Source organism: Symphodus melops, assembly GCF_947650265.1.
Source record: "Symphodus melops genome assembly, chromosome: 12".
Classification (NCBI taxonomy): Eukaryota; Metazoa; Chordata; class Actinopteri; order Labriformes; family Labridae; genus Symphodus; species Symphodus melops.
The window spans coordinates 7,224,857-7,250,107 of NC_136702.1; the positions used below are offsets into that span (position 1 = coordinate 7,224,857).

General features: G+C 40.5%; 1 protein-coding gene across 1 annotated transcript in view; it reads right to left on the minus strand.

Annotated features, from left to right (window-relative positions):
* The window catches only part of st6gal2a (ST6 beta-galactosamide alpha-2,6-sialyltranferase 2a), a 47,845-nt gene that overhangs the window by 15,235 nt on the left and 7,359 nt on the right, over window positions 1-25,251 (minus strand). The window contains exons 2-3 of the mRNA XM_079357254.1: window positions 12,802-12,858; window positions 11,635-12,716 (exon numbers count right to left, since the gene is read on the minus strand). Of these exons, the coding sequence (XP_079213380.1) occupies window positions 11,635-12,631 (997 nt within the window). The 5' untranslated portion in view covers window positions 12,632-12,716; window positions 12,802-12,858. The remainder of the gene's footprint in view (window positions 1-11,634; window positions 12,717-12,801; window positions 12,859-25,251) is intronic.

Genomic DNA, 25,251 nt, shown 5'->3' on the forward strand with positions numbered 1-25,251 from the left:
CTTTCTCTCTCTCTCTCTCTCTCTCTCTCTCTCTCTCTCTCTTGTCCACTGCAGAGTATGAAGTCCATTGCTGGTGATTTTTTCCCCCCAGAAACCCCCGACATGTTGCTTTTGAGGTTTTCGGAGCGGCTCAAATGTCAATCGGGGGTCTCAGACCCCTCGGGACCCCCCATATTTCGCGCCCTGATTGTGGCATAAGTCACCACCATGCCTCAGGATGTCTCCGACAAGTTAACTAGCAATTTTGACTTGCTAGCTTAACTGTAGCCTAGAAATTTTTTTACTAACCTAATCTTTGTCTTAACCTAAAAATTACACCTACAGGGGACCTTGCATTTTGTTGTAGCTGAGATGATGGTGTTTAATGTCGGTGACGACCGCACTGCTTAATATGAATAGTATGAAAGTATGCAGTCTCTGCCACAGTCCCAGTCATGTTGTTCTTCAGTATCATCACTTTTGAAATGGAATGCTTCATGTCCAATCCAAATGTTTTTACTGTTGTATTACAGACAGCGCCATTTCGAGAGGCATGGTACTGGTCAAAGTTAATGAAAATCCTTTATTACTGAATGTCTTTTTTTCTGTTCCTGAATGTTACTATACTTCCTGTGTGATTTACATGTAGAGTGTCAATTACAGTGAGAACTTCAATTTGGAGGAGAGGGAACACAAGATGGCATAAAAATGGAAATCCTTGAGCAGAGTTTGAGCTATATCTACTGTAAATCTGTAACATAAAGGAAGACAGCAAGACACTATCATACAAAAGCCACATCACACTGTATGATTATCTTCCGCAGAGCAGGCTTTTGTGAGTCTAAATGCTATCATTAACTCTGTGCCTGATGGCCGTCGATTACAGCTTCCTGATGACACATTGTTTTAAGCACTGACTCTGAATATAGATAAGAACATTTCCATCCCTGAGGCTGCTCCACATGTTTCTGTCCCTTTTCAAACATGGGATCTTGGTTCTTTTGTTTACTTCCTTCTTTTCTTCTTTTCTGATCTTCTTATGTGAATCTTTTCACGTTTCTTTATTGGTTTAATTGGCTTTTACATCAATGTTTCTCTTTAATGAACTTTTCACATGTCGATTTCCCTCCAAATCTCTCATACTAATTTAAGGTACTACAAACTTGTCCTTCTGAAGTCTCTTGCTCTCTCTCCCTAGAATGTGAAGTCTCTCAAAACTCGCCTTTAAATCACACTCTTGAATCTTTTCTCAAATGTTGCTTTCCTCCATTTTCTCAAAGTGATTTATCTCAAATTTTTCTCTTTCTCGTCACTTGCTTTCTTGAATCGTGCTTGCTCAGTTTTCAACTGAGCCAGAACTGTTCTGGAGTGAAAACAATCCAAGATTTAAAAAAGAAAAAAAAGTGAATTAACTAAATAATAATTACCTCCAACAAATACTGTACTGATAATGTGTTTTCTTGTTTATATCACTTTTTTTTTAACCCCTGAGCATCTGAAGTCTGTGCAGAGGAGAATGGTCCAAGGACTCTCCAAGGAATCTAGGGCATGTGGAGAGGAGAAACACACTGATAACCGTGCTCTCAGCGGTGAAAGGATCATTTTTGGATAAGCAGATGGCTTTTCATACCAGGGGGTGGGAGGGGATGCAAGGCTAATTGCAGAAAACTACAGTAACTATAAAGAACAACACAGGAAGAGGAAAACTGAAAATACACTCAGGCATGACATTGCCAGAGTATTGAGCAGATGTTTCAACTCCTCAGCCTAATTCTGTACTCCTATGACCGTCATTATTGAGAAGGCGTGCAGAACAGACTTAATTTACACCCTGAAAAAAAATGCCCAAACAAGGTCTAAGATCCACACAGCCAATGTGGCAAATCACCTACCTACTGTCACCATCTCCTCCTACTAGATGGAGTACATCTGCCGTCCTCCTCCACAGGCAGATTTGATTTTTTCCACTTTAAGTACGAGTGATTATTAAAGGCATTGGTTTCACGACTGTACAATAATGACTCCATTTGTTCCTAAAACCTGAAATATGCCCCTGACTGTCTTCACTGATGTGAAAATACCACATCTGCATGATGCTGGTACATCTGTACGAGCTTTGGACTAGAATTATGTCTTTCTGCTCGAATGTGCACCTTCACCTCAGGCATTTTGGTTCACAAACACGGCTCTCATCCCATTCCTCTGGCATTCTTGTCTTCTTGAGTAGTGGGATGCCAGCTTGTCCGTGATCTCTCGCTGCCAGAGCTATTTTGATGGACAAAGAAATGTGTCTTCATTATAGCGAGCTACACTGTAAAGTATGTGTTTCTCATGTTGTTTTTGAAAACGCTGAACAGCTCTGACACCTAGCACATTGCAACTGCTTAGGATCAGTGTAACTCAAGCAACTATGCTTCTGTTCTTCATTCATCCAGTAGACCATCATGTCTGTGATCTTAGTTCGTCAAGACTGTAACAGATGTCATCTTTAAAAAGGATAAGGAAAGATTATGCCAATAAACAAAAAATTGTCATCATCTTTTTCTCTCAACAATGTTAGCTGAAATTTAATTGAATAAAGCAGACCGAGGAGGTATTTTTTCCACAAGACTCGAGAGAGAGTCGGGGAGTTGATTTTGCCACCCTGATCTGCTCCGTCTCAAGGCCCATAACATTTTGCAGTCAGTACGGACTTGCTTCTCTGCTGCTAACAGAGTTCAATTTAATCCATCGATAGATGATAAGCTGGGAGAGGAGGGTGCAACTCTTTTTCAGTTTATTTTGAAGGGCAACCCCGGACAGATGTGGTACTAGATACACCATCTGTAACTGAAAACAACTGTATTAACACGCCGGCATAACTGCAACAGACTGTCACCACACATCTGGAGGAAAGATCTTATTTAAACCATCTTATTCCAATAATATCAAATTATTATTTACAAGCTTATTTATTTACGTACATCTTATAAATTGGTTGTCATTAACACCCCCACTGAATAGAACCACTGAAAAGGCCCCATCTGTAAAGTAGTGTTTTAAGTGTGTGTGTGTGTGTGTGTGTGTGTGTGTGTGTGTGTGTATGTTGATGTTTGTCTGATGCAGTGTGCAGACGCTTGCCATTGGCTGCCTTTTTCAGAGGTGTTGTTTGATGTCCAGCCCAAAGGGGTCACTGCATAACTTTACACCTTCTTTGGTGCGTGAGGAGGTTTAGACAAGGTTAATTATAAAGATTAGAGGATTATTGGGGTGACTCCATTTCTTCAGATTTACTGAAGAGAAACCAGATTCGGTAGCTAAATATAGCCGTTCTTGACCCGTTTTGCGACCTTGTTTTCCTGAGTTGATTTGATTGACCTATTTGAAGTTTGCCACCGAAGTAAAGCTTGTGCACTCACATTTGCGAGTTTCCTGAGAGTCCCACACAGACAACCACAACAACCTGACTGGAAAAGGTATTGGTAAGGTATTAGAAAAGTAAAGAAGATTTTTGTTGTCATAAATATAAAAAAAGAAGGACAAATCAAGACAGGAAAAACACTTCAAAAGCATTTTTAAATGTTTGCACATCAAACATCTAACATCAGCTGGAGCATCTCAAGGTCCCAAATAAAGTCAAGACTGAACTTGAATAAAAGCTTCTTTCTTTTGGGTAACTTCAAAAGACATTCATTATTTAAAAGGGCAATGTGGCTCGCTGAAACATGCACACAGTCATTAGCATATGAATGACATCCACCTCACGCACAGATTCATGCATCATTATGTTTTTGTAGATAGACAGATCAATGGTGCAGCAGCATCAAAGTGATGGTGGCAGAATTACTAAGACTACATATAACAGTAGTGATGATCACATAACCAAAGTGCTCTCTAGTGGTTTGCCCCTGTAACTGATGCTATTTAGAGCTTTCCTAGAAAAACATTATTGTTCCACTTCTGTCCTTCACCGCCCATAACTTTTAAAACCAACATGAAATCCTCAGCTTGATGGATGTGTGTAGTAATAATTAGAAACTTGTAATGTCGGCCAGCGTGCTGATCGATCAGCCGCCGGTCTTCCGCCTGCATCAATCCGACACCAGAATGGATGCTTCTCTAGCTTTTCATCTGATGCTTCTCCATCACTGCCGGTGCTCGGCTGATCGGCATTCATGTCAACAAGACACACCGCCAGGCAGTCAGGCAACACGTGACGTTCACTGGGTTTGACATTGAGTTTGCCCTCCTGTTTCAGTGCAAGACTGTAAACATGTCCGCTCCCTGCGGGGCCACGGCAGACTGATGGCTTTTCAATAAGGTGTTCTGAGAGCAGGGAGTGCTCCTTGTTCATCCTACGGTTATGTGCGGGGCTGATGGAGCTTCATAACATGAACCAGCATAGTGACCAATCACAATGCAGTACTAAATGACAAAGTCCAAATAAATAAGTGAAAAAAGTGAAATAAAAAAACATACAATGGCAAATAACAAAATAAACGGTGTAATGCTCCACAGAGTGAAGAGTGGAACAGAAGTACCAGTCCATATGAGTCAGCTGTCATTAGATGTGTTTAACTCTAAGATAGTGTTGGTTATTGCTGATGTAATTATTGACCTTCTTCAGGGATGTTTTGCGTTTCAGTTGGTCCTTGTTAGTTGTTGTCCTTTTATTCTAATGTCTGTCTTTTTACCCTTTTTTCTCTTTTTCTTTTATCTCCTCACCTTTGTGATCCTTGTTTGTAACAGCATGCTATTGTATGCTTTGATATTTGTTGCTTGTGCTGATTGAAACTAAAAAACAAAAGTGCACATGATCAATGTGTCACGACATATTTAGAAAGAGACATGTCTGAAAATGTTCATCATTTATCGTTCTATTTCTATAGACAGTGTGTATTTTTTTTATTAATCCCTGAGGAATATTCTAGTTTTCCTCTCTGTTATTGAGTTTAATGTATCTATGCATATCTCTGAATGCAGATCTGGTATTTTCACATCATTGAATCCAGGTTTTAAGAACAATGGAGTCATTATTGTAAAGTGGTGAAACCAGCACAAACAGGACCTGGGGACATACACTAGTGGAGAGGTGTCAGAGTGGCGCTGCTACGCAGGGTGCATACCAGAGCAGTTGGGGGTTCTATGTCTTGCTCAGTGGCACCTCGTCAGTGCTACCTGTAACCTCTCCAGCTACCAACACCACTTCCACATTATGGTGGGCAACATGAACCAGCGACCCTCTGGATCCATATCCAAGTCCCTATTTGAACTGAGCTTCTAAAGCCCAATTCTGTAAACTTCTGTAAGATTTCTACTTCTTGTTTTTTATTGTAAACTGTAAACATATGTGTATTTTTCTTTTCTGATTGTTTATCCTATTATTTATTATTAATCAATTACCGTTTATCATTACATGCTCGGCCTCCTCGACTGTGGATCGACCTATCTGGGGATCTCTGACGAGCGCCATCAATATCTTCTTTGAAATTAACATTTTTCATTGAAAATACTTTTTGTAATCCTTGTTTTATCAATGGTAATTTTTTTTCTCCAGTCACCTTTAGTCAGCCTTTTTAATCATCTCCATTTTATTGTCTGATTGCTATATGGTTGTTTCTATTTTCATGGTTTAGGATTTCATTGTTGTCTACTTTTATATTCTGTAAAGCACTTAAGGTAAGTAGTTAATAAACATGACTATGTTACAGTATATCATTAGAATTTCCTTCATCTAAAATAAAGTATATTATTACTTGGCAGGGCTTACATTATGCATCAGTGTACCCTACAGTTGTTTACTCATTGTATTTATGAAAAGGAGGGGCACTCTGACGCACAATGATCTGCTGTGATTTATGAATGTATTTATGGAGACTTTATGTTCAGCCTTTATTGCTGTGTTTATATCTTTGTTTATAACTTTATTGAACTGGCTATAACAACACATCTCCCTCTGGGACAATGAGGTCTGAATCCATATTTAAACCTACAGCTCATAGTGGTGTCTTTGTATAAGCCTCATGGAGCTCTGAGACACAGTGACGCTTTTTTCTTGTAGTTACGTGTGAAGTCGGCTACTTTGGTTACATAAACATCCACCACTGAATGTTTCATCAGCCAACAATGAGGTCAGTAATGATTGTCCTTGGTAATTAACGTTTTGTGTATTTCTTTAATGAGCAGAATTAATTTAACAGATGATGGAGCACAATAACATCTAATCATTGATAGTAAGAAGGCCCAGTCATCCTCTGCTTGCCTGTCATCAGTTATTTACAGTAAGTGCCAATGAATGCAAGGAAATGTACTCGGAAAAAATCTAGAGACAGTTTTTTCTGTTGTATTCTCAATCTTTTCTCTCATGTGACCCCTTTACAGGCCACGTCACAGACTGAGCATCTCAATCCTTTCTAAAAAGGAAGTTTCTTCAATGTGTTCTTAGGGGAGACCAAATGGTTTAAACCCACCTACCTACAGGGGGTAGGTAGGTGGGTAAAAAAGGCAAAATACAGTTAATTACTCTAAATACTGAAATCGTACTTGATGAAGCTCCTCTGTGACCTCGACATCAATATCTTGCTCCAATAATTCACAAACATTATAATTAGCAATTTTCAGTATCTGGACATCAGTAGTCTGACCTTTGGCCCTCATCATGAGCCTCTCTTTGTGCCTTTACAATATTTTGTCCTGTAATATTACATTTGAATATTTTAAGGGTATTTTAATTTTTTCGTGTTTCCCTGAAGACCTGTGTGTAACTTTTCGATGTTTGTGTACATTTATTTAATGTATTTGTACAGGATGATACAATAAAACGGGAAGGAAAAAATGTCAGAAAAGGTCAATTTAACTTTGAACATTTTTGGCAAAAGAAAGCTTTTATATAATTGTAAATCAAAATTAAGCTAAACTAGTGTTTAGAGTGTACACTTCATGTACGGAGCTAAAGTTCTCCAAGCAGGCCTCCGTGTTCAAATTTAACCTGTGGCTGCATGACATTCCTCACTCTTTCTGTTCCACCAATTTCTGACTCTGTCCACTGTCCTGTTTTTAAAATAAATAAAGAGGCATTCAAAAGCCCAACAATACACCTTAACATGATGTGCACCCTAGGACTTTATAAAGGAGTGTATTTTACAGTGTATTTTACAGAGAAATATGTACAGTGTATACAAAAAACACCAAATAGAACTCCGCTTAATTTAACAGTGTGTAAAAAAAAAAGGGAACAGTCAGTCATTTTTGCTTTCTTCACTTCAGTAGCTTTTTTTTCCCACAGCTGCCATAAAGCATGTGAAGCATGTGACATGTACAGTGATTACACTGCACTACTACAACACCATTTTTCACACTCTGTCACAAAGACTTTGATTAATTTACCACTAAAGAGCTCATCTATCTGTGTCGAAGAGATGAAAGTTGAGCCTGCTGCCCCTCATGTTTGACATGTTACACTTCTCCTGTTACACGATGAATTGACTTCACACTTTAAGATCAAGACCTCTATGCCTGAGTCTCTTCTGTTTACTTGCTGCTTTTTGATGTTTTGAGTTGCTTTGGTAAACTCACATATAGACACATTGATTGTTTGACCTCCTGTACAGCGTGTGCAGGAGTTTGCTTTTAGCTAAAAATAGCTGACCCTATGAGTGTGATGATTTTGTCGCTTTAAAGTGAGGATCTTTTTATGTGTAAAAGTGTTTATGTCAGCCTGACAAATAAGCGTGGGAGCGGGAGTAGATGTCATAAGCAGGATGCTGCATGTCAACATGTTAATTTAGCAAAAACCTGTCATGTTTGTTTTACAGCTAAAAGGATAAAAAACTATTCATAAAATGCTTAATCCTACTTTCTAGCTTAGCCATCATGATGTAGTAAAAAGTTGTTTTAAAAAAGCTCCAGTTTTTTACTTGACATTTTAAAAATAATCTTTGATCGAACATATTGACCAACCTTTTAGCCGTTGTGTGCGTGAAAGTATTTCAAAGTCAGCAGATGAGTCCCTGCCGGGCTAATGTTGGCTGGTCTGGGGCGCTTCAAGTCACCTTTCGTGCTATCACTTTATGGTTGAGCAAAATTTCATGGATATATTTCTACAAAAGCTTTTGTCTGTGATTATTTATTTTCCTTGTTTTTTGTTTAATTTTTTGAGGTTCATGTTTTGGATTTGGACTTGTAGTATTTCTCCTTCAGAATTGTCTCGAAAATGAGTAATTATAGTTGTTCCACAAATAAAAATCATTGTGATTATATTTGCAAGGGCTGAAATGCTTTTCTGATTTAATTATTCATTAATTTAGTCAATTAAAAAAAAGAAAGAAGCTTCATAAATTGTTCTCTTGCCAAAAACTGTCTGGTCGCAGCTTAATAAATGACAATGTTTGGGTTTCTGTCTGTAATAATAAAGGGAATATATTTGACAAACATCCAGCCGTGTGACCTTGTGACTCTAAATATTGTTATTGAATGTTCATTCTTTCAACAATTTTAACAGAGCAGTAAAAATTTAAATTAAAATTAAAAACTTAACAGACAAAGTAAAATATCTCTATGATCAGTGACAGTGGCAAACAAGTTGAGTCAAAACATACAAGTATCAAAAACCCTACACACTATAACATCAGGCGTTTCTCTCAATTTGTTATACTGAGGATGCAGTGTATGTTGTTGACCACACGATGGCAGCTACACATCACACATCCAGAATAAAGCAAACCTCAGTTACAGAGTCTCACAGGATGCAGTGAGGTTTTGCAGCCACTCAGAAAGATGCCAGGTAAAACCCCAGCCAATCTGCAGGCGTCACAGAAAATAAATAATGTTCAGATTCATCATTAAATGATTTTTTTACCATTCAGAGCTGCCTGGCGGGATGTTTTTTTATGCAGTGCAGTCTTTTGGAGAGAACCGCAGGGTGAGAAGAAGAAGATAGAACAGGATCAATGCTGTTTGATTTTGTGTTGAGTCTGAGCCTGAGTATTAATGTAACAAAGTCAAGCTCCTCCAACACTGAGAGGCTGTTCAATAATTAATCTGCTGTTACATCTATCTTAGTCGTGAAGTCACCGAGTCCCTTTAAGGAGTAATATCTCTTTTTTTTAAGAACTGAATATCATGATGATGACACACTGATCCAACATCCTGGGATCACTCTTTGATGTAGAAATGTGAGCGAGTCTTTTGGTTAAGACTTCTCTATCATTTCTAATGAGTCTCTGACAGCAAACATGAGGCGTAGAAATGCTTTTTACAAGATGTGTGTGTTTAAAGCAGGATAAACAATGAAGGCAGATTCTTTGCTTCGCTTCTGAGCATGTGCATATGGATCACATTATTGGACTCAAACCAACAACTAACATGGGAGGATGATGATACATCAACAGAGATTTCAAAGCACCTGCCGAGTTTAAGTCCAAGGCCTGGAGACTAAAGCTGAAGACTGTCTTTAGTTTCGCTGCTTCCTAAAATAAGTTACCACATGGTTCAAATGTTCCCGTACTCCAGGACTAAAACACCAACCACAATAAAAAGGATAATATTTTTCAAACATGCATTCTCCTGATTCAGCTATACGGATGTAAAGAAGTGAATTTGTGCCCATATCCACTGCCTTTCCCATAGGCTACAACCCATCCATCCATCTGTACATCCAGCTTACAGGCTAAGTAGACTAAAATGTGATCACTTTTTATTGACTTTTATTGACTAAAATGTTTTGCACATTTTAGTCTTTTTTTATATAATAAAATAAAAATATGTGATCTAATATAAATCTAAAACTGCTGTCAAATTAAAACAAGGACTTGTATTGGTGTCATATTTTTGCCTAACATATAAAAGCTGGCAAAATACACTAAAGGCATAATAACCTCTAAAAAAGCTGAGCACAAACACAAGCTAAGCTAATGTTAGAGGCACTTGGCTAACAGCCCCTCCTGACTCGCCGTGTTAGCTGAGGAGCATTGGAAAAAACGGATTCAACTTCTTTCGTTTGTGTATGAGGAGTTTGTTATTATCCTGACTTGAAATTTAAAGATAAATGTGGGAGGATAAACACTGTACACGAACAATTTGCAAACATTGACTTACGCTACATGGTTAGCTAGCACCAAATTGTTTATCATCACATGTATTTTCCTAAAACTTAGTTCTTCTTTGTGGCACTGAAACAGTAGTGGTAGGGCCACTCCCATGCATAAGCATTCAAAGCATCCTATTAAGGGATTTCTGATATTGGTATTGCTAAAGGAACAGCTAAAATATTATTTAATAAGCCAAAAAAATACATTCAGGTATCCAGACGTACTTACTCAGACGTGTACTCAAATGCATCCTTATTTCTGTAAACTTGATGCACCCACACCTGTCTTTTGCACAGAGCAGCAAGTGAAAACCTCAACGGCGAAGTACTGCAGCGTTGACTTTTTCACTGATAGCAAGGAAACTCCAATGTGACCACAAGGTCATGACGTTTGATTACATCGCTCATGTGCATTTCATTTTCTCTGAAACTTGTTTGCTTTGCTTATCTGGGACAATGTTATCTGGGACAGTGTGCAGAACGCTGTCATTGCATTGACATAGAACAGAAATCAAAACCTTAAGACAAAGCTCTTCACTATCTAGCTCCAACGAGCGCTGAGTAGCAAGAAATGCAAGCAAAACTATACATGATATGAAGCAGCCTGATTGTTAACCAGAGGGGGGTTCGGCTTTTTTTCTAGTGAGCCATCTGTCATGGAGTTCACACCCTCCCCACTAACCCAAAAAGCTGCCAACACCTCTAAACCAAGAGCGACCACACAGTATGTAATGCAAAGACAAACTGTATAGCCGACTAGGCACACGTTCAAACCTGCACACAGTCGGCTTGACAACCTAATCAGCGAGTGCCGTGAAGGAATTACAGCAAATGGAAATCATTGGAGGTGCAAATGGATTTTTGTTGACCTTTAAAATTCAATATCTTAGCAAGTGAGTAAAGCAGAAGAAGATGAAGCTAGGTTTTGAGCTAGAGCTCATGATGGCTGCCATAATTTGCCATCTTTAATAGTTACAGCTGTTCAACTGTAATCGCAAATATTTAAACAACCGATCACAAGGCAATGCAATCAAGTCTATAGACATGGTCAGGATATTTGTTTAATACAGAATGACTCAACAAGGACCTTAGTAATCCTTTTTGATCTGTATTTTTTCTCTCCAGATATTTGATGCCGTCGCTTTGCTTTAAAATTATTTTCTGACACTAAGCCCCCACTGAAACAAGAAGCATTATTCTAAAATCCTGCACTTTGTGTGTCATCCTTTATCTTTTCTTCTTTCAACTGGAGGGCCAGGTATTATTTTTAGTATTTTCCCCCAACAAAATGCCTGTGGTTACATACCAATAAAAACACACAGGGACATTAACATGCTTTTTCTACAGATATTTTTTTTAAATTAACAAATTAAGGAACCAATGTTGTCTGTCTGTATTTCTAAAGCCAAGTAGGACTTTGCTCCCAAACATCATAAATTAAGCTTTAAATAAGTTATGGTTTGATCAAAGCATATAAGCAATAAACGAAAAGCGGAAATCTGAGCAAGCATCGAATACAAGATACTTTGTACACTTTGATGTTTGGTTACCAGCACAGCCTTTCCCAGTTGTTTGGTCTCTCTACTCACCAATCTCTTTGCCCAGTCCGGAGCGCAGGATGGCCCCAGCCGAAGTGACCACTGCACAGGTCTTGTAGCTGCTCCGGCCCTGTTGTTTTGGAAGCTGCTCCAGGGGAAGAGATGGAATCAGACGGGCCCAGCCGAGAGAGGAGAAAGGCTGCTCTGAGCCGTCCACAGTCCTCAGCCAGGCCTGGGCTTTCATTTGACACAGCAGCTCCTTGCCGCTCTGGGCAGAACTACGATGCCCGTTGAACGAAACATGGTGTTTGTTGGCGCTAATGTAGTCTTTCATGGCACGTTGAAGACGAGGACTAAGCATGCCAGAAGACACGCGGCCTCGCCACAGACGCTGTACCACAGAGGCGGACTTTGAGAAGTAATATTCCTCCAGATCAGAGGAGTCACTACCAGCCCCTCTGCCTGCTGCAGTCCTTATTCTGTTCCCTAGTTCTTCTTCTTCATTGTCCCTGTCATCTTCTTCTTCTCCACCATCGTGGTTTTGTGCGGCACTGACAGGGTTCTGGTACTCTGTTGTCTGGGAGGTTTTCTCTCGACTCTGAAGTGCAGGGTTTGAGTGAGAACCCACATTTTCTGTACCAAAAGAAGACCAGGCAGCCAGACTCTTCTGGTCCAGGTAGTCCTGCTGGCTGGCTTCCCGGCTAGCATAATTGGCATAGGGGGCGCTGTTCGGGCTGCGGCTCACCTCAAGGCTGAGATCTGGAGTTGTGGAGCTGGCAGAAGGCTGTGGCTCTGGCTCATGGTAGGATGTCGTTAAGGCGGAGGCCGGTTCAGGTCGGGATCCAATGTTCGAGAGCTGTTGATGGGAGGCCTGTATGGAGGCCAAGCGGCGAGTGTCAGGATGCTGGGAGAGTAAAGAGCCTGTAGAGGTCAGGGGCTCATTTACACGAGCATCTAGGAAGTACGAAAGGAGGGCAAGGAAGAGGAGACCCCAGGCTAGCATTCCTGCCAGCACCAGTCTTCGCCACTGCCTCATGCTGGATTTCATCACCTCTCACTCACATGCAAGTCGGTTCAGCTGGCCCACCAACAACAAAGCCCCACAGGACGCAGCCCGAGGTCAGCTGGAGGGCCTGCAAGGAAAAAGAAAGACGGTTTAGTAAAGACAATGTGGGAAAATGTGAAATAGTATAGTGTATTATAGGTTTTTTTACACACCTCAACAGATACTTCTATTTCTTCATGTCCTTGTGTCCTCAGGGATACAACAGCACCCTGAAAAGAGGAGTGGGAACAATTCGTTGAATTAAGGAGTGCAAATGCAAACATGAGGCAGAACGCACACAAAAAACACTGCTGCTGACACAGACTCGCTGCAATAAAACACCTCCTGCCAGGCCCAACTTGGCTGCTTTCCCTTCACAACAACAAAGGACAATTCTCAAAACTAGGACTTTCTATTAAGCTACATTAAATGTACGGCTTCCCTCAAAAAATCTACAGCCTGTAAGTCCCCATAAAAAGCAAAGACTGTCAGTTATGTGCAATGGGTTCTCAGCAACCAAATATTACACACAATAGGTAATTCTTATAAAACCTGAAATAAATAAATTCAATGTATACACACAAACACACAACATAACTTCATGGAAGTTCTCCAAACATGTAAAACCAGTAATCCTTGTGCTTTGGTCATTCTTTGAGGACAGGCAAATGAAGCATTAATCAAATTAAGCATATCACCAAATCATCAAATAAAGAGCTAATTTGTTTGAATCCAAGACTTGATATAGGGAGTTCTTACAGCCATTGGGATATTGTCAATATGTGAATTCCCCTTCGTGAAGCTAGTGCAATGTGAAGTGTTTACATTGAAAGCAGAAGTGACGATATTTAAATGACACGGTGAATACACATTTACATGTAACTTCCTGTTGGGCATGATCCTGTGGAGGCCCTCCTTTCAGCATACCCTGTTTTATAATTTGATATGTTAATATTAGAGTACACAATCAAAATCATCCTGTAATCATCCACATTTAGGAAGTGATATATGTTCAATACTTAATAAAGCTTTTTTTATTGTATCAAATAAACCGAAAAGTTGGCTCATTGGATCTTATTTTATTAATTTTAGCATGCAATCAATCAGTATGCGGGAGTTGTCTCCTGCTGGCCATTAGTAAGAATGCAGGTTCATGCCACTTCTTCACTGGCTTCGCTTCTCAAACTAAAATTTAAAAAAAATAAAATAATCAGAAACAGTCCCCCATTTACGTAAGATAATATTTATGTAAATAAGAAGATATACATCTGCTTTGCAAACAAACCTGCTGCCATCATTGTAACAAGCAATGTTCCTGTGCTCAGCTGAAGAGCACCATAACATGACCCACTTAAAAACCTGTTCTTGTCAACATTTTACGTACGCATCAACAAGAAATTTCTGCTCATTTAATAGCTGTACTGAAAAAACACTATCATTAAAAACAACACCCTCATTATCAGCCGGTTCTCTAAAGCTCTGGAGTAAAACACCTCAGGTTCACTGATGGCTGCAAAGTGAAATACACAGCAATGAAGGTAAATAAATGAAGCATTAAATTGCCTCACATCAGAGGACTACAATCCTCTCAACCACACGTAATTATGAGCTTTGGTCTCTTAATGTGGGAGCATTTCTCTCAAGAGGGTGGCAGGGTGAGGCAGAAAAAAATGCTCCAGAGTGTTAAGCCTTCTCTAGTCCTAATTACAGCTTCCTGTCTCTGTGGCTACCGGGTCCTGTAGAGAGCAGTGAGAGTGAGCTCAGGCTGTGTCCCCCCCCCCCCAACTTTAAACTCAGACATCCAGGCCTCCTGCCTCGGAGGCCACGTAGGAGGGCAAAGCTCATCCACTGACCCTGGTTAAGCAGAAGGAAAGCAGCAGGGAGCAACTGGGCCAGAGGGAGCGGAGACCGTATGGGAGAAAGAAAATAGTCAGACAAACACACATCTGCAAAAACACACAAAAATGTGATTACTGGGAAAACCTTTTTTCTTAAATGGCTTGAGGCGATAGATGGTTTGGTTGAATAGTATACACTGTCCGCCACGCTGGGGTCAAATGTTACTCTTTGGAAAGCTGTCATTTAACACCTGGATGCAACAACAGGTTTTGCACACAAGCTTGACGATCACACAATGACGATGATGTCAACAAGCGAATTTTAATGCATCAATGGACTGCCAAAGTCACTGCCTTTGAATATATTTGAGTTACTGTGTATGAGTGGCCACGCGGGCATGGCACACATGTATTAGCGCTCGGAGCCGGTTTGCCTCACCTGGCAGCAATCAGGATGAGTGCTTCAGTAACTGCGGCGAAACAAAATAAATGCGTGGCACAGATGGAGAGGCGGGGGTGGAGGACAGAGCTAGTCTTGTGAGGGCTACACAAAGACGCAGCACAAAACGGAAAACATGGAAACGAGATGCTGCCAGGAAGCAAAGGACGACTAAACGACTTAGTGGGAGTTTTAGCAGGAGATGGAGATGAGAAATGGAGTCTGATCAAAGAAAATTATTTACTGCAGACAGGAAAACAAGCACCCAATGTTCATGTATGATTAAGGGAGGGAGGAGGCTTGTGTGATAAGGAAGTGGAGATAAAGGTTAAATGTTTGCATGCAACTCGCTCTCTGGGGAGATAATTACAAAGTTTGTGATATACAGTACATGCACGAGAGGACAAAAAGGGAAGTCGGATGAAATGATGTTCTGTTCAGGGTCACAGATGAGCTCTTGGTATACAACCAATCACAAGACTCTCACAAGATTTTTTGTCGCGTCACAGTTGAATCTGCACATCATGTTTTTATAAAATAGTGACAAATGCCCAAGATTGCATCTTTTAATGTCTTGTTTTGTCCAGTATATAGAGTTCACATAAGAAGACCAATTGCTTTATCACACCTGAAGAATAGGAGCTTATTTTTGCATGGAAGAGGTGAAAAGAAGTTTGTTCACCTTGATTTCTTGAAGACAAAAATCATCTACCGAAAGATCTCATTTTATTATGATACCAGTATATTTAAGACAGACGTTGTGTCTGATTAATGGGGAATGTTGGTATACAAGTAATGAATTTATATATTATTCATGTTGTATGAAATGTCAGAAAAAGTTTTCTGAAGCCTAAATGGACCAATTGAAATGACTTGTTTGGGACTATTTATTTACTTATTTGCTCGGACTTTCTGTGGAAAAATGTTGCCGTGTCACAAGACTTTATACAAAGTGTGCAGTCTTTTGAAATACAGATGTGAAAATATGAAATTTACATGATTATCTTATGCCTTAAGATTTATTTGACAGTAATGGATGTAAAAGGATGCCTCGTGTGCTTATGTCATCTACTACTTGATAGATGATCTGTTTTTTGATAGGCAGCCTTTTTATTTTGTGACATCTTGAGCAGATGGTTCTCTAATTATCCTCGGCTTTCCCACAGCGTACAGCGGTGTATGTTATTCATTGTTTATACAGCTGTTTAAGAGGAAATTCTTTAGAGCAGGACTTGACATGTTCCTTGAGATTTACCGTGTCCTGCAGGCCTCTGTTACCGAACCCTATAGTTTGCTGTCAGTCAGATGAAAACAAACAAAATCCAGTGAGAGAGAGCGAGAGAGAGCGAGAGAGAGAGAATGGGGAATGGCCATAGACTGTAAATACTGTATTAATTATCTGAAGTCTGAGTGACGTAAGCCATCTTTTACTACAGGGAGCTTTGAAGGCTCATCGTCAGCCGCCACCATGCTGGAAATCCTGTCTCAGCAAAGCTGTAGCACATTCACTTTCAGCAATATTCCTCATGGATTGCAGAGACAATCGACTGGTCAAAGTGCAAAGAAAGAGTGTATGTGTGTGTCTATACGTTCTAGTTTAGCTGCAGTGTCTCGTTGTCCTGTTGGCATCATCCCATGCGTGTTGTCGAAACTTCTCCTGCTGGTTTCTTCGTGCATGTGAATTTTCCAGTACTATTTAATGTGGCTGCTCTGTCTGCCAGCTGTGTTTGTATGCTGGACCATGTGTATGGTTATTGAGGAATGCCAGGCGTTATAATGTGTCTGGGCCTACACCAGGTGCAGTGCTCAATGGTGCCTGTAATTTGCCAAGAGCATTTCAGAACCTAATTGTCTTGGATGGGCCACACACACCTGGCTGTTTTCACTATGTGTACCTGCCCACACTGTGATAGTTTGGACATATTCCAATGTTTTTACTAGCACAATGAGGCAGTCGCACGTCTCTGTCTTTGAACTGGATAAGGATTGTTGTAGCACAATGAAAAAGGTAGAAATGATAAAAACTAAAATCAATATATGGGGATCGAAATGAGATTCCCAATGTAATATAGGATTTCTGGAGAAACTGTGTGGCGATCTAAACTGGGATGGAGAAGCCATTTTCTGTAAGCCTATTTCTTCAGAAAGTGTCAGAACACTTAAAGTTAGAAACACACAGCATGGATTGAGTCCTGGTTGTTTCTAACGCACTTTACCAACTCAAAACCTCGAAACGAAACTTTTTTACAACATTTCACAGTTACTAATGCTATTTAGACCCCTGCTGTTACCTTGGATGTACAGTAGATCGGGAATTCCAATCAATTTCTATTTCTCATGAGTACTGTGTAGACTTCTCAAAGTTATGCTAGGTTAACCAGTATCAATAATGTCAACGGTATTACATTCTGCTGCATCATGGATTTTTGGCAGGACCATTATCACTGGTTTAAATACACACGCTTGGTTGTAGTGCTTCTGTGAGCTAACACCAGGTAAAGTAAGGTTTGTAGTATTTTGTATTATCTGTGTCACATAAACTGAATCAAACATCCTCATTACAACCTTAAACAAATGTTGGGGAGTTTGAGATTTCTGTAGTTCACGTCTTGGACTTGCTTGCTTATGCAATGCTATAAATGGTCTTTGTACCATCACACACTGGGACAACCACATTACCCTGTGGTTCACCTGATTCTGTAGTTTATAAGGGAAATGAGGGAAAAGCTGCGCAGGGAAGCTTAATGTAAAATGGACTATAGTTAAACCTCTGAATCTGCAGTATTTCCCATTTGTACAGAAGGATTGAAGAAGGAACTCTCCATTTTATATACACACTCACAAAAATACTACATGAACACAACACAAACTCTGCACCTCTTTAAAGAAGCCACACTACAAGACAACTCTAAGGGTGGAATAACGGGACTATATTATTTATTTATTTATTTATTTTTTATGTAACCACTTTACTTGAGTCCTAGCATGCCCTGCTGCTGCCTGCTGTAATATTCTCAATGTGATGACAGTGCAGGCATTGCTGGAGGTTACTGTACTAAACTGCAGCCATGATTTGGCTTCCAGGTGAGAGACTTAAACAAACCCCGAGGGAACAAAGCCACACAGCATCGCAGTTCATATCTGTCAAGAACACTTCCTCAACCCGGATAATAACAACCAGGGTTGGTGAAATCTTCGTCAACTTTAACATTTTCTTCAATAACGCAAAGCTAAATAAAGGAAAGAGGTATCTGTAGGAAGCCCGGCATGACCTTGACATGGGAAAGTAAAGGTAGTGTGTAACTAACAGATAAGGCTGAAAATGCAGAAGTTTGCCAACAAGAAAATGTTCACAATACCAGGAAGCATTGAAGCAAATTAAAAAAAAGAAGAAGTTCATTCAGAATGATAAAAAGAATCTTATCAGGCTAAAAAAAAGTGTGGCATTTAACACAGGCGTCAAAACACAAAGAGGAAACAATAAAAGAGTCTTAAAAAGATGGATGCCTGAGGTGTTGAGTCCCCAAAGCTGTCTGCTTCTGCATGAGAAAACATCTCCATTCAGCTCACTGCATGGCAAAAGTGTGCACATTCTATCAAATAAAACACTGACCAAAGGGCTTGTTCCTCATGAAATATTGAGTCAACAAGAGTGGGGTTGTTCGTCGTCTAAAAATATAAAGCTGCTTTTCTTTAATATTCACCTTGCAGTCGTTCAAGCAGCTACAAACTGATACATCACGGAGAGGATATAAAAAAAAGCACCAGGAAAAGGTCTTAAAAGGCTTTTTTTCCTTTTTTTTTTTTACAAACATATTGAAGCACTACTGTGCTAAAGAGACTTATCAGACTTCTGGATTTATATGTCAAATTCCAGGCTAGGTCTCACAGGATTATATCTGAACATGAAATGGATGCAAATGAAGAAGGAGTATAAAAAGTTAGAAAAAATGCTTTTTCTCCGATTTTCAAGTATTACATCAGGGGTACACAATTAGAAACAAGCTGTAGTTTGGAAAAGATGAGGGTGTAGGGTGGGCGTATGCACCTTCACTACAGGGACCTGGAGTTATTTATGAACTAGAGTTTGAGTGTTTTTGGGTTACCACAGCCAACTCCAACTAAAATCCCAAAAGTCGCATTTAGATAGACAGTTGAGTTGCTCGAAAAGAAGGAACTTTGTCATTATTCATAATCAAGTGAGTCAGTAGGAGAAGCTGGGCTCTCAGTGGGAAGGTATAAAAAGGCATTGTCCTGCATGACAGGTTGAGCCTGCATGGCTTCATGTACAGGTTCACATCATAACATCATCACAGGTTTTTCAAAGTGGCACTTTTATATTCTGCCTCTGTGTTGTGTGTAAAGTTAGAATGGTGTGTGGGTCAGTTGTCCCAATGCTCAGCCAGCAGCAGAGGTAGTAACAGAGTTGTTGTGACAGCGGAGCCCCCTTACAGCACTTTTGTAGACATTCTGTATCAAAGGAGCTTTTGAATGGTGCTGGTGTGACCACTTGGATAAATACATGAACTATACATCCAGTTAACTTTGTAGCATCAAGAATGCATTTTGAGTCTTTATCACTTGGAAGTATCAGAAGAAGAAAAAAAACGTTTTTCTGGAACGATGCATTTTGATTTATTGAACACAAGTATCACCAGCTTGTTAAACCAGACCACTCGATGGTGCTTATCAGCCAGACATGTTGTTCCTGCTCTTCGTACGTGTAGCTCAGTGGAAGCCCAAATCTTTCTGGAACCAGCTGTTCTTTTTCTCAGAGGGAAATCAACATAAGCAGAAAGCATGATCAGTTGTCTCTGGGTTGTTCAGCCTGCGTTTCAGATGACATTTTCATAAAGTTGAAACTTCTTAAATTCTCCAAGTCGTGCCAAAGGGAGACTTTCGAACTTCGAAAGATGAAACAGTGTTAAGACAAGCTGCAGGGATGTTCTATTCACATTAAAAGGTCAGTCAGACGTCTAATAAACGTTTAAGTCTCTATATGAGAGTTTGAGAATGATCGAAGAGGATACAGTCAGGAAAGTTTGACAGAAAAACTTTTCAGCCTGCCTTCAGCAGTGGCCCGTCTGAACAGGCATAACGTTTTTGCAAAATGTCACCTTAACTTAAGCTGTCGAAACTATATTTTGCCTGAAATCAAACATGAAGTGAATATACTGATGATGAAGATATTCTTTTCATTTTATGCTATGTTCATGTGATCAGGTTTCATATTTTTGGGGGAGAGGAGTAGTAGTACAAGAATCTTACATAAGTGCTGAATCTAGATGACATGGAGCACACTAAAAAGCGTTTAATCTCACCATCTGAACTGTGAGGCACGAAACAGAGATCACACAGATGGAAATTAAGCATCTTATAAACACCTTTCTTACACACGAGCACAAGTCACTTCCCTGTCTATCTCCTCACACTGGCTCCCACTTATTGCTCATCTCAGATTTAAAACCCGGCTGTTATAAAACTGCGATGAAGACAACTCCTTCAAATCAAACTATTTCATCCAGGTCTAATCCTACTCTCGCCACTCCTCTCGGCCGATGAGAGGTATCTGATGCAACCTTAACAGCAGAGCCCTAAGGGTGCCGTCACACTGGCAATCCCTACCGTGCTTAAGCACGATTGGCCTCCGCCTCTTAACCACTTCCTCGCTGGCTGGCACGGCCTGCGATCACACTGCTCCAGGACAAACCGGGCCTAAGCATGGTTTCCTCTTGTACTTAACGTCGCAACACAACACATGCATAGCTTTATGTAATTGAGAAGCGAGCTCAGTTAACAAACTGACTTAAGAGGGGGGGGGGGGGGGGGGGGAGAATAAAAGGGATGTGCAGTCCAGTCCGCGTCCGCACATCGGAGAACAACAGAGAGAGCATGACATCTACTTTGCTGACTTCGCAGATTTTTTGGGGTCATTCAGTCATGCGCAGCCATAAAACTCTGAATTTCTTCATCATGAAGGCTGTCAACGTCATATACATGTGCTTGTGCATTAAGTTTACTGTACCAAAGCACACCTCTGAGAGGGGGGGGGGGTTTCAAACGCATTTATGCATTTAATTTCAACACATCAGGCTGCACTTTCTTATCACATGTTGTTTTATAACGTGTGACTGCAGTTCACACATGAAAAATCAGACAGGAGCAAAAGCGCATTAAAAAGGGACATCTGAAGGGAGAAAATTAAGCTCAAAGCAGAAGCAGATGCACGGACTAAATGAACCACGTCTTTCTCTCCTCACTTAATGAACCCCCCGCTATGCCGCTTCCCCGCTTTAGCCTCAGGAGGCATTGAGGTTATTACTGTGTAGGACATCAGACTTCGCCCTGCGTAATTATACTGCCAGCGTCCGAGCTCTCCGAAGGGTCCATTGCACTTCATCACATCTTGAGAACCCAAATTGCTGCTGTTAAGAATAGATGGTAGACTGAACGGCTCGCTACCTGGCTCCATAGGAATGAGGGAGTGGAGACCACACAACTTTCTGTGTTTCATTTCTACACTGTAGTAAAGGCAAATGGTCACAATCCAGGGGTTAATGCCTTCCTTTATATGTTGCCAAACCCTATTCCTACCTCAGCTCCAGCATCATGACATAATGAAAGGCTTCCTCCTCTCTTCACTTTCAGTTCCAGCACTCACCTTCTCTCCTTCCCCCCACATCTGCCTTATTCTGTGACCTACATTCATCGGTGCTGCTGTGCATGCAGATGTATGTGCACACACGGCTCCACTGACTGTCTGTGTCTATATGTTCAGTATGTGACAAAGCTAGCTTTCCTGCTTTTTCTGTTCTGGATCTATTGTGTAGAACTCGATGCAAACCACATCTTTAATTCCACTCTGTTTATTTGTTACCACCACCACAGCCACATAAATTCTGTTCTCTGATGAATCAGTGGTTCTGTATAAAGTGTAAGTAATAATAATAATAATTCATACATTGTGAATAACGCAAGGGAAAATTCAGTTGTACACTCTCTTTAATGAACATGTGACACAAACATAAACATGTACAAACAGGATCCTATGGATATGCAATGGAGAAGTGTCAGAGTGAGGGGGCTGCCCACAGCGAGTGCTACAGAACAGTTTATGATTCAGTGCCTTGCTCAAGGGCACTTCGGCAGTCCTCAGGCAGTGGTAAAACTTCTCCAGCTACCAGACCAATTTCGGGACTTGCTCTGTGCCGAGACTCAAGCAGGTGACCTTCAGGTTCCCAACCCAATTCCCACACAAAACAGGTAAGTATAGGTATAGGTATAGATATAGGTAAGTATAAACAGGCTTCATCACTAACAAATACACATCACAACAAAGAAATGGTATGACAGACTTCTGAGCATAGAAAAATTGTATTTTCATCTGCATCAGTAAGGCAGCACTGCCCTCTACTGGACACAATTTCCAGTGACTACCTAGCTAAATGCTATGTGCATGACCTGCTAATTAACAAACAGATATCGCTACAATGCGGCCATTCAGTAAATTCCTTATCAAAAACGTCACCTAACAACATAATTAACTGAACCATATCGCCACAGTCAAAGAGAACAAATGCTATATTCATATCTTTGACGAAGGTAGCAGTTAGCTGCTAATACATATCCACACATTGAGCTGAAAACAAACCTTTAGCTTAGCAGGCAAAAATATACCAAGTACTGACAAACACTCTGGCAAAGATGAAAATATACACTGCTCAAAAAAATAAAGGGAACACCTAAACAACACAATGTAATTCCAAGTCAATCACACTTCTGTGAAATCAAACTGTCTACTTAGGAAGCAACACTGATTGACAATCAATTTCACATGCAGTTGTGCAATTGAAATAGACAACAGGTGGAAATTATAGGCAATTAGTAAGACACCCCCAATAAAGGAATGGTTCTGCAAGTGGTGACCCCAGACTACTTCTCAGTTCTGATGCTTTCTGGCTGATTTCCGCTGGCATTGCTTTCAGTCTTGTGGTAGCATGAGACAGAGTCTACAATCGACACAAGTGGCTCAGGTAGTGCACATCAAGGCGAGCTGTGGCAGGAAGGTTTGCCGTGTCTGTCAGCGTAGTGTCCAGAACATGGAGGCGCTACCAGGAGATGTGGAGGAGGCCGTAGGAGGGCAAGGCATTGATGCTATGAACTTGCCCGCCCTTTCCCCAGACCTGAATCCAATTGAGCACATTTGGGACATCATGTCTCGCTCCATCCACCAACGCCACAGTGTACCACAGACTGTCCAGGAATTAGTGAATGCTTTAGTTCAGGTCTGGGAGGAGATCCCTCAGGAGACCATCCGCCACCTCATCAGGAGCATGCCCAGGCATTGTAGGGAGGTCATACAGGCACGTGGAGGCCACACACATCATTTTGACTTGTTTTAAGGACATTACATCAAAGTTGGATCTGCCTGTAGTGTGTTTTTACACTTTAATGTTGAGTGTTACTCCAAACCTCCATAAGTTAATAAATGTGATTTCCATTCATCACTTTTGTGTGATTTTGTTGTCAGCACCTTCAACTATGTAAAGAACAAAGAATTTAATAAGAATACTTCACTCGTTCAGATCTAGGATGCTATTTTAGCGTTCCCTTTATTTTTTTGAGCAGTTGTATATTCTGAACTCTTTAACTCTCTTGTGCTAGACACACTTCACATCAGATGGCAATAGGGAAGTCCATGTAAAAGTGAAAGTGAAAGCTAAACGAAAAAAACGATCTTATGGTATTACCCACGCAAAGAACAAATATCACATTTATTTCTGTATCTCAGCCCGTGAAAGCAAAGTGTGTATGCATGTAGTTGCTGTGTTTAGCTCAGTTCTGTCTGCGATTCCTTGTATGAGAAAATGTACCTGCAAAAATACCAGCAGCAGATCAGCCGACCTCTCACAACTGGCACCTAGCATGTGGAACTATGCAAACACTGCCGGCAATACAGCTCATTCCAGCCATCCCACGGCCTGCCAATCACACACACTGAAGTACGCAAATGCATGACTGCACATAAGCATACAGCTAAGTACAGAGCTGACATGAAACCTGATATACAAACTAACTACAAACAAAAGAAAGGAAAGTTGGTTTTCTGTTCTTTTTTTTCTAACCAGAGGCTCAATGGAGACACATAGCAGGTCACTTATGCCCCCCCCCCCCCCCCCCCCAGCCTTTTTTTCAGCCGATTCAGCATGATGAATCGGCTATCGCATTTTTAGTCATATCGCTCAGGACTACTGGTCAGCTGAGTCAGAGTAGTGTCGTGTGAGAAACTGCTAGTGTAGTACACACAATACTCAAATGAAATGCTATTTGACTAGTAAATGATTCTAGTAATAACAGTGCATATCTACTATAACATTTGCCTTTAGCTATAGTCACTGCTATACCTTTATTATCGGCTGGCTATGACTGTACGCATCACAATCCAAACTAACACTGTTTATGTCCAGGGAGCCCTCCTGTCTTTGTTTTTTGGTTTCTACCACACTAAAATGAGTTTAAAGTCCATTGTGTGTACACCAATTGAAATAAAATCCAATTCATACTCCTACATAAATGTCTTTAGGGAAATATGTAGCCCACAGGCTTCTAAATCCTCCCTTTTGTATACCATGCATATAATCACTCGGCTGCTACAAGGAAGTGCATATTAGATGTAATGAAACTGTTACTGAATACAGCAAAGGTTTCAAGGCAAAGTCAGCGACATCAAAACAATGGATATACTGTAAGACACTAAAATGGGGAAGAGTACAAAGTTTAAGTTTTAGTGTTTCATTTGTTTCAAACCCTTGAAGTGCACAGTTCCTGTATGTGTGACTGTTAGTCACTGGTTAATCATTAACTGTCTTAAGAAGAATACCGTAAATTCCGTACTATTGAGCGCACCTGGATATAAGCCGCACCGGCTAAAAATAAGTAAATAAATGTATTTGTACATATATAAGCCGCACTTGATTATAAGCCGCAGGTGTCCACGCTATAACAAGAGCTATTTACACAGACGTAGGCTACCGGTAACATCCGCAAATACTGTAGCGTCCGTACGGACGTTAAAGGACGACGAGAGCGTTCAAATAATAACTTAATAACCCGATCATTGTCGGCCGTGACCACGCCGTTTACAGCAGAGAGCAACACATAACTTGCCGTAACAATCCAACTCTCTCCCCCAGCGTTCTCTCATACAGCCACTCAACACGTTCTCGCTGGTGCATTCACTGACTCTCCACATAATCGGAATTATGAACACATTATCAACTACTGACTTTACAACATGAACCGTTACAATACGAAGCCTAGCCGACGGTGTCTGTAACACGGCTGAT